General features: G+C 37.3%; 1 protein-coding gene across 1 annotated transcript in view; it reads left to right on the top strand.

The window, feature by feature from the left end:
* The window catches only part of LOC133068449 (glycerophosphodiester phosphodiesterase domain-containing protein 4-like), an 81552-nt gene that overhangs the window by 48571 nt on the left and 16760 nt on the right, over window positions 1-16221 (top strand). The window contains exons 11-13 of the mRNA XM_061159677.1: window positions 670-891; window positions 1909-2063; window positions 15582-15729. Coding sequence (XP_061015660.1) covers window positions 670-891; window positions 1909-2063; window positions 15582-15729 — 525 coding nt within the window. The remainder of the gene's footprint in view (window positions 1-669; window positions 892-1908; window positions 2064-15581; window positions 15730-16221) is intronic.

Below are 16221 nucleotides of genomic sequence, written 5' to 3'. Positions count from 1 at the left end.
TACAAAGCAAGAAGCATATGAAGCCAAGATTTGAATTTGGTTTTAGACATATAAAAATAAGTAACTATAGAGAACAGAATTAAAGAGGCATAAAATTAGTCATTGGAGTTTAATGCCTTCAAAGTCTCTTTAGTTCAGAAATATTTCAGGAAGTCTTCATGAGGAGGTAGCATTTGAACTAAGCTATGCAAGTAGAGGAAAGGTTTGTAACAGGTGAATGTGGCAAGGGAGGCAGATGTATGATAGAGGTGGGTTTGAATCCAGTTCAGTCTGAAGCTAAAGCGTATTTTTTTTTTTTTCATTGCCCATAACTAGAATAGTGAGAGAGAATGTGGGAAACCATTGAAACTAAAAATGAATTTTATTACCTTGAGTTTTAAAAAAGTTTAAAAAGGGAGCTCTAGAGAAGAATAGGAAGAACCTTCAGTGCAAATACAACAGGTTTTATGATATAGAATAAATAATTAAAAATACCATCACTTCCAATGGAAATTACATTTAATTTTTCTTCTTGGCAACTCTTATCTCAGGACCAGTATTTCAGAAGTCCTGGTGGGTTGAATGGTAATGTATCAACATGGAGGTAGGGCTGGGTGTGGGACTAAATGCAGGAGAATTGGAAAATGCTTTTGATGGAGCCAGTGTTCTCTCTGATGTACTTATTTTCAGATCAAACCATTTTTTCATATGAAACCCTTATCAGAGGCTGATAAGAAAAGAGCAAGAAATCAGAGGATTGCTAAACTAACTGATTTATTGAAAATTGCACAGAAGGAAAAAAAATTGGTGATATTTGATCTTAATGCTCCTCCTCCAAGACATCCTTCCAGAAAATCATATATCCACCTTGTAGTAAGAGTGATCCTTGACTCTAAGATTGAGCAACATCTGGTATGTCTGTCTCAGTATTTATGATAGAGGTTGGGAGGTGGATTGCTTGTCCCAAGAGCATAGTGTTTGAACCTGACCTACCTTGTAGATCTTTCCTGGGATCCTTAAATAATTCTGCTCTCTATAGAAATGGAGTTGGTTGCTTATACAGCTACATGTGGCAATCTAAGAATGACCCAGTTAAATTTACATCATTGGGGAAAACATTGAGGCTGTTTGCTGTTCCAAACCAAATGAAATGTCACCAGTGTGTTAAAAGGGAATGTGTGTGATTGCTATACAATGTGACCTTCACCATCACCAACATACATCTATTAGAAAAGGCCTGAGCATGGAACACTAAGGCTTTGAGGACTTGGTTTTCATTAATAATATAGAAAGGACATCTGGTTCTTATTTGAGCATAGATTTGTTCATCATGTTTCTCAGAACTTGCTGCATTTTGGCAGCTAATCATTCCAAATGTCTTAAAATTTCAAAATATGGAAGAATGCTATGAGTGAAACAAGTATGTATCTTTGCAAATAGAACTATTTCCACAGATGAGTCATAATAGCATCCCCTGTTAGTAGGATATGGCTCTGCTCAAAGATGATTTTCAGCATCATCAGCCAGAGGAGATGTTTATAATTCTGACTTTTCATCCACACCTACCAACTCCTCATCCACTTCGGCTAGTATGATATCACCGTGGACCCTTGGTCCCATGATGTTAACTGGGAAAACTCAGCTCCAGAACAACCTTGGTGAAAGCCTCATTATAGGAGTTTGTTAAATGTTGTATGGCAGAAACAAACACAACAATCTAAAGCAATTATCTTCCAATTTAAAGTAAATTGTTTAAAAATGTTCATTAGACAATATTAAATCGGGTTGGCTCTTTCACCAAAGGCTGGACTCTCTCTGCTCCCTGTAAAATGTACCCATGCTGGAATGGGGCTCCTCCCGTTCTACATGGGGCTATTTGTGTCTGGACTGCTGATTTTCCACTGAAAGATGTCCTATTTCTCCTTATAGATTGCTTGGTTACCAGGTTCTGAGAGAAAGTATATCAAGAGCAAAGCTCCTGGTTTTCAGCATGTGGGCACATATTATACCCTTAAGGAACTTGCGGATGAAAATATCACTAGAATAAATGTTGACTATAAGAGGTTGTACTACAATGGATTGAGGTAACTGATCACATCTCTTTTGGCATGTATTGCTTTACTTGCACAAAATCTGCATCCCAACCAAGGTACTTAGGTTTCTCCTCAGGATATGTGTGTGTGGTTATCTGTTTGGAATCCCCTATTTTCCTCCTCCTGCCCCTCCCACCCTCTGCCAACAAACATTTATCAATGATAGGCTCTCTTCCTAGGACAGTCTTCAGCGCCTTATCCTTGTGCTCCAATCTGTTATCATTGTTGCTCTTTTTTTTTTTTTTTGAGAGTTTATGAAATTTATTGTCCCATTTCACTATAGTATCACCTAAAAAGAGAACATAGAGCCAAGTATAAGTTAGAGCTCAAAAAGTTGGTGATTTCCTCTGCCATTACCAGATAGATTACAGTACCTTATAAATGGCTTTGTGATCCAGATATCTAGATCTCTTATAGGAATAACCCAGGGCATAATTAAATCATTATTTCAAAAAACTTAAAATCGGCAGACGAATGGATAAGAAAGCTGTAATACATATATACAATGGAATATTACTCAACTATTAAAAAGTGAATTTGAATCAGTTCTAATGAGGTGGATGAAACTGGAGCCTATTATACAGAGTGAAGTAAGTCAGAAAGAAAAACACCAATTACAGTATATTAATGCATACATACATAATTTAGAAAGATGGTAACAATGACCCTATATGTGAGACAGCAAAAGAGACACAGATATAAAGAACAGACTTTTGGACTCTGTGGGAGAAGGTAAGGGTGGGATGATTTGAGAGAATAGCATTGAAACATGTTTATTATCATATGTGAAACAGATCTCCAGTCCAGGTTCGATGCATGAGACAGGGTGCTCAGGGCTGGTGCACTGGGATGACCATGAGGGATGGGCTGGGAAGGGAGGTGGGAGGGGGGTTCAGGATGATGAACACATGTACACCCATGGCTGATTTGTGTCAATGTATGGCAAAAACCACTACAGTATTGTAAAGTAGTTAGCCTCCAATTAAAATAAATAAATTTAAAAAATAAATAAAAGGTGGGGGGGGGGAAACTTAAAATAGCCTAGTATGAGAATAAAGTAAAATCATTCAGATACCACATTTACAAATATATAATTAGGGATAGATTTTCAGAATTAAAAGCACCTGGGAATGAAATGGTACCTTTTTCGAAGTCAACTGTTATTAGTCACTGCTCATGTTAACCCCTGTACCCTTTCTATTAGATTTTAAAATAATTTTTCAGATAATTCTAAATGCTTCCAAGACACAGCTTCCTTGGAGATATAGATGTAGATGTACATATAGTTACAGGCATCTGTCAAGAGATGTAAATATCAATATAGCTGTAGTTATAGACGTATATCCAAAATCTCTTGGGGGTAGTAGGAATTCCCATAGATACCTTTTTGTATTTGAAGCCATGAACTCGGCTGCTGGATGCACTTGTGTTACTTTTCCTGGCTCTTTGACCATAAGGGAATTGATAAAAAATATATCGTTTTTTTTTTTTCTTTCAACATTAGAAAATCATATATGTATATGTATTTCTGTCTCCTTTTACTTATTTTCATATAGGAAATGTTTCTAGTTAAATTTTTTCTCATAATTATTATTTAGATTACTAGTAGTTGAAATTAATTATAATAGCTTCCATTTATTGAGCTTTTATTATGTGTCAAGTGGTTGGTAGACCACAGACTCATGTTCAAAGCCTGGCCTACCCATCAGACAAGTGATGACCACACTTATGACTTAGACAAGTGTCTGCAAAGTGTTATCCCCATAACAAAATTTTTATAATCAAACGGGGTATTTTCTAGAGTTTCTCTCTGAAGGATCTCACCCCTTATTCCTGTCTTGACTAATTAGTTCATTCCTCTGGATGGTTCTGAGAAGCAGCGTGTCCTTAGAGAAGTTTCTCTTTTTGTTTACTTGTGGTTGAAGGTGGGTTGGACCAATAGGAGACACTACTAACTTTGGAGAGTGTTCCGTTCTGGGTTGATCAGGAGTCTTCCTCCACATTGTAGGATATTTAGCATTCAGTGATGTCACTGCAAAGAGTTGACTCATTGGAAAAGACCCTGATGCTGGGAAGGATTGGGGGCAGGAGGATGAGATGGCTGGATGGCATCACCGACTCAATGGACCTGAGTTTGAGTAAACTCCGGGAGTTGGTGATGGACAGGGAGGCCTGGTGTGCTGCGATTCATGGGGTTGCAAAGAGTCGGACACGACTGAGCGACTGAACTAAACTGATGTCACTGCATCATTGTGACAATCTCAAATGCCCTAGATATTTCCACATGTCATCTGAGAAGATGATTGTTGCTCCCATTGAGAGCCATAGGCTAGATGATTGTGTCTAGGTGCATGTTCAACTTCAGCCCAGGATTTTGTGATTGTTTAAGGAGATACAAATGCTGTCCCAACACTCAGGCATATCTTCACTCTTAGGAACTGGTAAGCAGGAGCTGTCCATGTGGCATGCCAGTCAGGCAGTCAGAAATGGTGTACCCTCAGCACAAAGACATGTCACAAAAATGGCACCAAAAAACTCAAGTTTCCATATGTGACTTCTTACATAGCCAGAAAAATGATAAGAGTATTAGTCCCATTTGAGAACCCATTTAAATTGAAAATAAAAGCCATATCTCACTTGAATTAACGTGTATCTTACTATTGAGAGATTTTGAGACTAGCAACTTGTTTGTTGCTGCTGTAGGGCAAGCTTGCCAACCTCAAGGCTAGGTACTTGAAATCAGCAGCCATAAGCAGTAGAAACGCTGAAACTGAATAGTGCTATTTCTGATGACTCAGTGACTTATTTCACTATCTAAAGTTTACATGTTTTAATATGACACTTTGGAAGCTACTTGTTTTGAAAAATTGTCTATAATAAATCTTTTGGTTTTGAACATCAAAAAAGGAAAGCAGGTTAATTTAGTTCAGCAAATATTTCCCAAATAGTAATATGTATATAGACCAACTAGTTTTAGTGAAAAGTCAACACAAGCAAGATATGATTCTTTTTGTAAGAAAACCCATAGATTCTAGTAGAGGAGTATAAGGGTTTTTTAAATATACCTATACTACAGGGTGGATCATGATTATTCATGAACCAGACTTTATTCCAAGCACTTCTCCTCAAGACACACTGGATTTTAAGAAATTCAGCAGTTGTACCTTGTTAGTCATATACTGTTTATGATCAGAATATTTATTCCAATCACATTTCCAATACAGTGTCTATGGTCAGTGTTCATTTTGATCAGACCACTAGTGCAAGACATTGTGACCTCGCCATTTTGACTGAGAATGCTTTAAATACATTGTTTTAACCAAAGCTATATGACTACAAAGATGTCCTCTGATTTATTTCTTATGTGGGAATTTTAAGTGTTTTTAAAATTTTTAATTTTGAAAACTAATTTGTTGAGGTGAAATTCCCATAAAATTAACCAATTTAAAGTAACAATTCAGTAGAATTTAGTACATTCAGAATGTTGTTCAGCTGTCACCTCTAGGTCCAGTACATTTTGGTATTGGACATTTTTGTTTTCCCTTTTTTGGTCAGTCTTGCTAGAGGTTTATGAATTGTACTAACCATTTCAAAATACCAAATTTTAGCTTCATTAGCTATATTCTATTGCAGATTTTCTTTCCTATTTCATTGACTGCTGTTATCTTTATTTATTTATTTATTGTATTTCCTTTAAGTTTACTTTGCTCTTCTTTTATTAGTTTCTTTATGTAGAAAATTAGGTGTTTGATTCTAAATTTTCTCTTCTAGAATAAACATTTAAAGCTATAAATTACCATACAAGCATTACTTACATTCCACAACATCCAATTTAAAATATTTAAAAAGTGTTTGATTTCCCACTTGACTCATAGATTACTTAGAAATGAATTGCTTTTAAAAAATGTATTAATGCACCTATCCTTAGTGTTATTTGCTTTTGACTTAAATTCATTGTGTGTGTGTTAGTCATGCAGTTGTGTCCAACTCTCTGACCCGTGGACTGCAGCCCACCAGGCTCCTCTGTCCATGGGATTTTCCAGGCAAGAATATTGGAGTGGGTTGCCGTTTCCTTCTCCAAATTCATTGTGACCAAAGAACAAGTCTCTAAGACTTCAATACTTTAAATGTATTTAAACTGGTCTCCTTGCCTACTAAATCATTTATCTTGATGAATTTTCCATGTCCACCTAAAAATGATGAGCTCTGTTCGTTTCTTGGATGTGGTGTTCTGTAAATATTGGTCAGTTTAAATCAGTTGACAGTCTTTTTAAACATTTTATACTGTATTTTCCCCTTTTTCTGTTGGGTTAACACAAAGCTAACACTTTGTTTCTTGCAGATCAAACTCGCACACAGCAGAGAACTTACCTGCTGTGAAGCTTTACTGTTGATTTCAGAGGTCCAGCAGTCAGTCAGGAGGTTTAGACAGCGCAAGGAGAGGTGGGCACTGATGGCAGCTTCGCAGGGTTTTCTTTTATTGGATTCATACTCCGTGGCCTACAGTAATAGACAAGAGTGCCAAGTGAGTTTCTGCAGGGCTGTTTCACTTAGAGGGGAGCGTTTGCATTACAGAACATCTGCATTTAATATTCCCAAAGAGATGTGTAGTTTATGTGACCTTCTCCAGGGAACCATGCCTCATAAATCCACATTCTGTAATTACTTACAAAATATATAATAAATATTCAACCAGGAGATCTTTTTAAAAAAATATTCTATGCATAAGGCCTCTCTTCACAGTAAATATTATTCTACTTAGAAGAAAAGTAGCTACCATATCGACAAGATTAGACCATGTCACCTGCCTCTTACGTCTGTGAGCAGTCTGCCACACCACAGAAATGAAGGGCTCCAAATGCCTCGTCTGTCAATTATGGAGAGAGAGGTATTGATATCTCCCACTCTGGTTGCTGATTTGTGTTATTTCTCACTTTAGCTCTGTTTATTGTTATTGTTATTACTGTGGTTGTTTGGCTTATATTTTAAACACTTTTTAAAAATACATTTAAATTTAGAATTGTTAGATCTTCTTGGTGAATTCACCCTTTCATTATGAAATATCCATGGTCTCTGATTATAATTCTTGTCTAAATATTGCTTTTATTAATATTGCTACATTTTCTTATAGTCAGTGTTTATGTGTTGTTTTTTTTTGTCCTTTGTCTTTCAACAGCTTTGCATATTTATGTTTAAAGTGCATCTTTTATAAACATTGGTTTTTGCTTTTATGTTTATGAGGATTATCTCTATTTTTTAATGAGAATTGTTGGTTCATTAATATTTAGTTTACCTGGTATACTTGGGTTTACATTATAATTAAGACCATTTTTTCCTATTTATCTTCTCTATTCTTGGTGAGTTGTTTTGGTTGTTCTTTCCTATGTTTTAATTTTTTAGTTAATTTCTAATTCTTTAGTGTTCTTTTCTGTCTCCTCTATAGGCTTTTACATTTTTGAATTATTTTTTAGTGGTTGCTCTAGGGATTATAATTATTATTATAATGTACTGTAAATTAATATTATTCTATATTATAAAATACAAAATATTAAAGCCTTAGGACAACACAATTCTATTTACTACCTTCTGCCCTTTGTGTTCTTCTTGTTATGATACTTTTGATATAAAACCCAGAGTTGTTGTTGTTGTTTAGTCACACAGTCATGTCTGCCTCTTTGTGACCCCATGGACTACAGCACGCCAGGCTTCCCTGTCCTTCACCATTTCCTGGTGCTTGCTCAAACTTACGTTCATTGAGTTGGTGAAGCCATCCAACCATCTTGTCCTCTGTTGTCCCCTTCTCCTCCTGCCTTCAATCTTTCCCAGCATCGGGGTCTTTTCTAATGAATCAGCTCTTCATATCAGGTGGCCAGAGCGCTGGGGTATCAGCGTCAGCATCAGTCCTTCCAGTGAACATTCAGGGTTGATTTCCTTTGGGGCTGACTAGGCTGACCTAGACGGGTGGGTGTCGGGTAAGAGGAAGGTCTAAGAGAGGAAATACATGTATGCCAGTAGTTGATTCACTTTGTTGTATAGCAGATCTAAAATTGAGTCTCTTGTAAACACCATGAAATGTGTTTTTATGCATTCTGCCAATCTCTGTTTGATTGGAGAGTTTAATCTATTTCCATTTAAAGTAATTACTGATAAAGGGGGGCTGTTGTCATGTTACTTCTGTCATGTCTGTAAATATTTATTTATTTACAAAAATATTTATTTATAACAAAAAATATTTGTTATTTTGTTTCTGTCATCTGTTTTAACTTGTTATTTCTATATACTTTATAATCTTTTACCCCTTATTTCCTGCCTTACTGTTTTCTTTTGTGTTTAGTTATTTTTTTCTCATTTCCTTTTCTATATATTATATACCTAATATCCCTATGGTTACCATGGGAATTGCACTTACCATGTAATACTATGACAGTGTGATTGAATGTATACCAGCTTAAATTCAATGATATGCAATAGCTCTTCTCCTTCACAGGTCTGGTCCTACCCCTTTTGCTTGTTGATGTCAGAAAACATCTTTTTTCATTGTGTGCCCCTAAATATAAACTAATAATACTTCTAAATGTAGTTGTTTCTCAAATGATATTGAAAACAACATGTGGAGTGATAACCAGAGTTACAAAAATACTAGCTTTTAGACTAATGATTGTGTTTTTTTTTCTTTAAGTGTTTCAGTCTTATATTATGTGAAAAATAAAGACATATTAAAGTCGTTGTATTTACAGACCATTTTTACAGTAATGCTAGATTTTAAATTTGCCCGTGTATTTACTTTTACTGAAATCCTTATGTTACCATACAGCATTGATTTACTATCTCATGACTTTATTTCACCTTGGCGGACTCCCTTGAATTTTTCTTACAGGGTCAGTCTAGTGGCCATGAATTCCCTCAGCTTTCATTTGGGAACGTCTTAATTTCCACCTCTTATTGAGTCCACGCTCATACTTCTCGCTCCACAACAAGCCAGTAAATTGAGACAGTTTTTCGGGGCAAGTATTAACAACTTGGTTCAGAAAACTGGCAGACTGAGAAGATGTCTAGTATCTCATAGAAACATCTCACCAACTTAGAACTTAGTCTTCATTTATACTACAAGTGGAGGGGTTGTGGTTGGTTGGTGCAAACTTCTTGGTGTATGAATCCTCTGTTCTTGCAGGTGTCCATGTAGTTCAGATCATGATTCCCTTGGGGGTGGGGGTAAAGAGCTCTGTCTCTTTTTTGGAGGGGGCATTTCATGAATGCCATCTATAATCTTTTTTTTTCCCCATCTATAGTCTTAAAGCATGTTCTGGTAGGATTCTGATGTCAAGCTGTTCTGGCAAAAAAGTTATTTGAGCATTTCATATACAAAGGAAATCTCAACTCAAAAGGATTGGTTACTCTGGCATATATAAGAAGCTGTGTTTCAGGATGAGGTCCCCTAGTTGGCATTCTGGAGTTTGTAAGAAGGAATGATTTTGTACTTCTTTAGAGAGTTTTGTGACTGAGATGGATCGAGATGTTTTCTGTGTCACCCTAGTGTTTACCATAAAGTATGTTGCACCCTTGTCTATTAGAAAGTCAGTCAGATCATTCCCCACTGTCAGTTTTACCTTGGGCTCCTGTGGGGAAATTGTAATTGGGTGCCTCAAGTCCAAGAGAGAATCTGAGCTTCTTCATTCATCAGAGTTTTCCTCTCTTTCTGCCGTATGAAGGGTTCCTACATTTCTTTGTTTTGTTTTTGGTGTTTTAGCCCAGGGCAATCGTTTTTTCCACTGTCCTTCCTCCTTACAGTAAGTGCATTGTTCCTTCCTCAGTGGTGGCTTACCGCTATTCCGGTTACTTGTCTTCTGGGAATCAAATGCTGTTGCCAAGACAGTGGCATTCTGTTTGCATCTTCTTATTTCTGTTATTGTTTCCTGTTGTTGAATACTTAAAAGCAGCATCTACCAACTGAGAAGGGTTCATTCCAAATGCACCATCTCATGTCTGCAATTTTATCATGTTTACATTTCTAGCACTTTTAGAGACCCCAGGATCTGCTGTGGGCTTGATAAATTCATTGAAAAAATTCAGCGGAGTCTTTATTTGGTTTTTACTGAATTAAAAATAATTTATTGAAACCATCCTGCTGGCTGTTTGCATTTAGGCCCTCACAGGATAATGGCATAGGGGAAATTGACTTGAGCAGGGAGTGGCTCCTGGTCCAAACTTGGTGTTCTAACAGGTCTAAGATGTCAATACCAGACGGAGACTCTGTGCTCCGGGACCTAATACAGGATTTTCTAGTTGATCCCTATTAGGTGTGGGAGCCAGTTCGAACATTTCCTGAGCCCCAGTATTGGGAACTGGCTCTGACTGTACAGGAAAGTAATGAAATATTGAGACATAGATATATTCACATAGCCAGAGTGGCTGGCACAGGTGGCTCAGGCAGAGAGGTAAAGGTTTTAAACAACATATCCTCACTCTAGTTCCCTTTCTTCTTTAATTTTCCCTGATGTAATAGCACAAATATTTGCACATAGGGCATTTCATCATTCTTCCCCATAATCTTTACAGAATAGCTCTAATTGCAGAGTTGTATAGTCTTTTTGAGTGTTTTACTGTAAAATCAAAAATAGCAATTGATTGTTTCATAACCATTTTGCCTTGGCATAAACCTATCAGCCGAATTCTGGGCTGAGGCTTTCAGTTTTAAGAACAAAGTGGGAATTTTCTCTTCTCCCTGGGAATGTCCCACTTTCAGACACAGACAGACAAGTTTTTGTGTGTGTGTGTTCCTTTCTTCCATTTGACATCAGTAAAAATTTAAATATCACAGACTGATTTGACTGTAAATGAAGAAATGGTTCCAAAACAAAGTGAAACAAAAGCTTAAAGACAAACAGATAATTCTAAACAAAGCCTTAAGTTTGGTCTTGGGGTTTTACATATACCATACATATACCAGTGACACAGGCTGGAGAAGTGAAAGGCAACCCACTCCAATATTCTTGCCTGGCAAATTTCATGGACACAGGAGCCTGGTGGGCTGCAGTTCATGGTGTCGCAAAGAGTCGGATGTACCTGAGTGACTTTCACTTTCAGTGACACAAGAGATCACAAATGATGCAATTAACACAGCAAAGGTGGCAGTACATGGGACACAGGGTCTCAAGATAACCATATAAATCCCATTGGAGTTCCAGACAGGTGCTGTGACCACACATTGTTACAATAGAGTATTCTCTTTTTCTTAGTCATGGGTTCGTAGCTGTAATCAGACCACTCCCCAGAGGACATTCTTTAGTAATAGTGGTTTTAAAGACAGAAATATAAGACAGACAAACAAATGACACACACAGATGCTTTCATTCAAAGAAACAGATAAACCAGTTCGAAAATCAGATAAAAATCAGCAACTGTTTCCTCTCTCCAACAGGGTACCCTAAAAAAAATTGACTTATGCCTGAGAGGAAAAGCCCCAAACAGAGAGGAGTAAAGTTTTTGGTTTATACACAGCAACAGCTTACCTATTGACTTCCAGATACCAATTGCTCATTCTAACTGCCAAGTGCTGGGATAGCTGGGGCCACTTTGGGGGAATTTTGTATGGTAGATCTTCAGCATAAGTGGTCCCAGCAGTTGCTAGGGCCTTATCCAATAATTTCTAAGCTGGGGATAGCTGGCCATGAGCAGCAGGGATCCTCTCTAAATTCACCAAAATTTGTTACCTAAATCCAAGCTCATACTGCTTGCTACATGACAGTTACTGGGTCAAGGAGTAGCAGCTTTCTTTGGAAAGCCAGCAGACTGAGAATACGGTGAATGAGTGTCCCAAAGCACCATCTTATCCAAGTTAGAATTTGGGCTTTTTATGTTCCTAAAGGAGAGACGATGTGGTTGGTTGTTGGAACTTCTTGGTATCTTTTGTTGTTGCACCTGTCCACGTAGGTCACATCACAATGTTCCTGAAGACCTCCAACAAGATAAGTGCTATTCTGTGTTCCACAACCTTTAATCTCCATGTAAATGGAAAAGTGTTACGCTTTAATAAGTCACAGCCTTGAGAATGAACTGTGCTATGTATATCAGGCCATAGGCAGCATTCTTGCAATAGAGTATGCAATTTAACTTGCATATTAGAATAAACAGATCTAATATGGAGTCAGATTTTTTTTCCTATAACACCCATTATTTTTAAAAGACAGACTTTGCTGGATATAAATGTCTTTGTTGACAGGCTTTTCTTTTAATGCTTAGACTATGTGGATTCACTACCTTCTGTCTTCCAAAATTTCTGATGAGAAATCTGCTCAGGATGTGATTGAGGATCCTTGTATGTAACAAGCTGCTTTCAAGAGTCTTTTCTTTGCCTTTGGCTTTTGAAAGTTTGATTATAATATGTCATAGGGTGGATCTCTTTGAGTTCATCTTGGTGTACCCTAGATACACCTAGATTCAGATGTTTCATCAGAGCACAGATCTCCAGTAATTGGAGGATGGTGACCTTTTGGCCCATCTTGGCTTCCATAAGCTGTGTGCAAGCTGCTCCAGGAACATGGGCACAGCTGCCTGTGATAGGGCTGAGAATGCAGAGTGGATAATTGATACTGTGCTAATTACTGAAATTGACCAAAGTTAACCATAACTTATAAAACCTCCCTGGAAGTTGCAAGACTTCAATAAACCCCATAGAGCCAAAGCAGTTACGTTTGGTAGATTTTGCCAGTGCACTTATTGTTTAGATGGGGGCAGGTTCCTGGTGCTTCTTTTTCTGCCGTCTTCCCAGAATTGCCTGCTGTGAATATAAGTTGTTACCTCTGAGGGATAAATGCCCAAGAATGCAATTCCTGGGGTATGATAGTTTGACAGTTTTATAAGGAACTTTATAAGTTTTATATAGTCTATGAGAAACTGCCAAACATTTTCAGAGGGCCTATACCATTTTATGTTCCCACTAGCAAAGTATGATGATCCAGAGGTTCTCCATCCTTGCTAGTTTAGGGCATTGTGATTTATTTTTAAATGTAGTCATTCTGTTATGTGTAGTGATATCTCATTGTGGTTTTAATTTTCATTCCCTGGTGAGTAATGATATTGAACATCTTCTCATGTGCTAAGTTGCCATGGTCTATCCTCTTCAGCGAAATGTCTTATCATACCATTTCTAACTGAACTGCTTGATTTTTTTATTGTTAAATTTTGAGAGTTCTTTGTGTGAGTATAGTTCTTTATTGGATATTTGGTTTGCAAATGTTTTGTCCCAGTCTGTTTCAGGAGTGTACCATCTCCTTAACAGAGTCTTCCACAAAGCAAAGACTTCCACAGAGTCTTAACATTTTGATTATGTTTACCTTCTCAATTTTCTCTTTTATGAGTCTTGCTTTTAATGTCAAGTCTAAGAGCTCTTTGTCTAGCCCTTAGATCTCAAAGATTTCTGTTTTTTTCCCAAAAGTTTTATGGTTTTACATTGTGTACTTAGCTCTGTGATCCATCTTTAGTCAATTTTTATATGAATTATGTGGTGTGGGTCAAAGTTTTCTGTTTTTTGCCTTTGCCTATATAATTGCTCTAGTACTATTTGTTGAAAAAAACTTTTTATTTCATTGATTTAATTTTGCACCTTTAACAATTATCATTTTGACGTGTTTTTGTGGGGTCTGTTTATGGTTTTTAAATTGTTCAGTTGCTCAGTTGTGTCCAACTCTTTGTGATTTTAAATTATGTTCCACTAATCTCTCTTCTCTAAGACCACAGTATTTTGATTACTGTAGCAATATAGTAAGCCTTAATATTGGGTAGCATGATTCTTTCTCACTTTATTCTTTTTTTAGTATCATTTTAGTTAATTTTGGGCTGTGCCTTACTATATACATTTCAGAATCAGCTGGGCTAATTGTACAAAAATCCTCTCTCATATTTTCGTAGGAATTGCATTAAGCTTGCGAATCACTGTGAGAATTGACATCTTTACAATGTTGAGTCTTCTGATTCATAAACACATATGTCTCTTCACTTTTTAAATCTTCTTTGATGACTTTCACCAGTTCTTTGTAGTTTATGGCTTATAGGTTTTGTTAAGTTAGTACCTAAGTATTTACTTTTCTTTGGAGTAATTGTTTATGGTATTGTTTCAATTTCTATATAGAAATGGAATGGTTTTGTGTATTGGTTTCAAAAAGTTTTTGAAAAGTAGGTTTTTATGACTATTTCCTTATTTCTATTAAAAAAATCTTTTAGGTGAGCTGTAGAATTGTCTTAGAGACAATTCCAACATACTAGGTAACTAATTGCAAGCACTCCTGCAAATGTAGTAGTATGATTTTTTATTTTCCAATTTATACACTGAGCCTAAGAACCTGCCAAGCTAGCATATGACAAAACTGCATTCACACCCAGGCTTGTACAGAGCTGTTTCCAATATACTGTGCCATCTCAGGGTTAAAACAAAGATTTTTGAAGGGATTTGTATGGTATATTTTGTGAGAAGTTTTCTCTGAAGATGAGAACTTGATTAGAATTACTAGATGTTCTTCTACTTATTTTCTTTCCATAGCTATAGATACTGCGTGCATATCTACTGACATTTAGTGCACAGGGAAATTTGGGTTCCATTTCTGCTACTCAGTGCTTTTGAAAATTCTTTTAAAAATTTGAAATGTAAATATTTACCAGATAGGTATTCATTTATTTATTCCTTCATGTTAACTATTTATGAAGCAGGTACTGAATATATGGAAATAAATAAGACAGAATCTCTGCTTTAATACGCTTACAGTCAGGTAAAGAAGACTGATAGGAAAGCAGGTAGAATAGAGAGTGGTAAGTTCTCTGAAGGAAGTAAATATATTTGCTTCACAGTAATATGTGGAGCTCACTCATACTAGCTCATTGGAGCCAAAGAGGTTTGCAAACCTGTTTTAACAGCGGTGGTTGAAATTGGGCTAAGGCTTCCCAGGTGGTGCTAGCGGTAAAAATCCAGCCTACCAGTGCAGGAGACGTAAGAGGCGTGGGTTCAATCCCTGGGTTGGGGAGATCCCCTGGAGGAGGGCATGGAAACTCCATTATTCTTGCCTGGAGAATCCCATGGACAGAGGAGCCTGGTGGGCTCCAGTCTGTAGGGTCTCAGAGTGGGACACAACTGAGGTGACTTAGCATGCACTCATACATAGGAATATTTATACCATGGAAATTGGCTAATTCTAGTAGGGCTTCCTTCCTCCCATTTTCCCCTCCATCTTTTCTTCACTCTGTACCCCTCTTTCTTCCTTCCTTCCTCTTTTCTTCCTTTATTTCTTTCCCCCTTAGGACATGCATACTACTGTTGATTGAGGAGGAAAGGTATTAAATGCAGTTATGTGTCTCACTGTAACATGAGCTCATCCTACGTGTCATGTCATAAGTCGTCCCATGCCCAACTAATTCTGGTGATTTAAGCTACAGTCTTTCACAGATGTTGTGGCTGTTTACCTTTTAGATGATAAAAATAAGATTAAATCTAAATCTCCTGTGGGTTCCTTTTCTTCCCAGAGAATATAAAGCAGCTAATATCAGCATCAACTTATACGTCGTCAATGAACCTTGGCTTTTCTCATTGGTCTGGTGCTCCAGTATTCACTCCGTGACCACAGACAACATTGAAGTCCTGAATGAGATGAATTACCCTTACTACTTCATGGTGAGCTGGTTGTTCAGATTATTCTTCCTAGACTGATACAATGGGAGTCTCTGTCCCCCACCCACCCCTACATTGCCCACTGTGCAGTCCCCAGGGTAGCTACTTAAGAGCAGAAACAATATGTGACATTGGAGATATGGCATTGTCCCTTCTCTCACTCAGATCCTTCTGTTATTCTCAGGGAGAAATTACTGTTGGTATAAATAATTGGCTGTTTATTGAATCCCCGCAATGTGCCTTTCTTGGATACTGTAATTCAGCCCTCTGAGCTAGCCACTAGGAGTAATGCACGGGGAATCTGAAGTTGGAAGCTTCACATGATGCAGGATTCACAGTGTCTGACTCCAGTGTGTTGATACGGCATCCCCACCTGTAGGCAGAGCAACAGTGACAGTGGATGAGGTGTGGGAATTCAAGTGTACTTGAATTCCAGAGTGAAAACTGTGGGTCCTGACCAAAATGCTTTTGAGAAGGAGTGTGAGTGTCCATCAC

The sequence above is a fragment of the Dama dama genome, chromosome 2, assembly GCF_033118175.1.
Source record: "Dama dama isolate Ldn47 chromosome 2, ASM3311817v1, whole genome shotgun sequence".
NCBI classification, from domain to species: Eukaryota; Metazoa; Chordata; class Mammalia; order Artiodactyla; family Cervidae; genus Dama; species Dama dama.
Note: the sequence above shows the minus strand (reverse complement) of the source record. Positions and strands in the feature narration are given on the sequence as shown.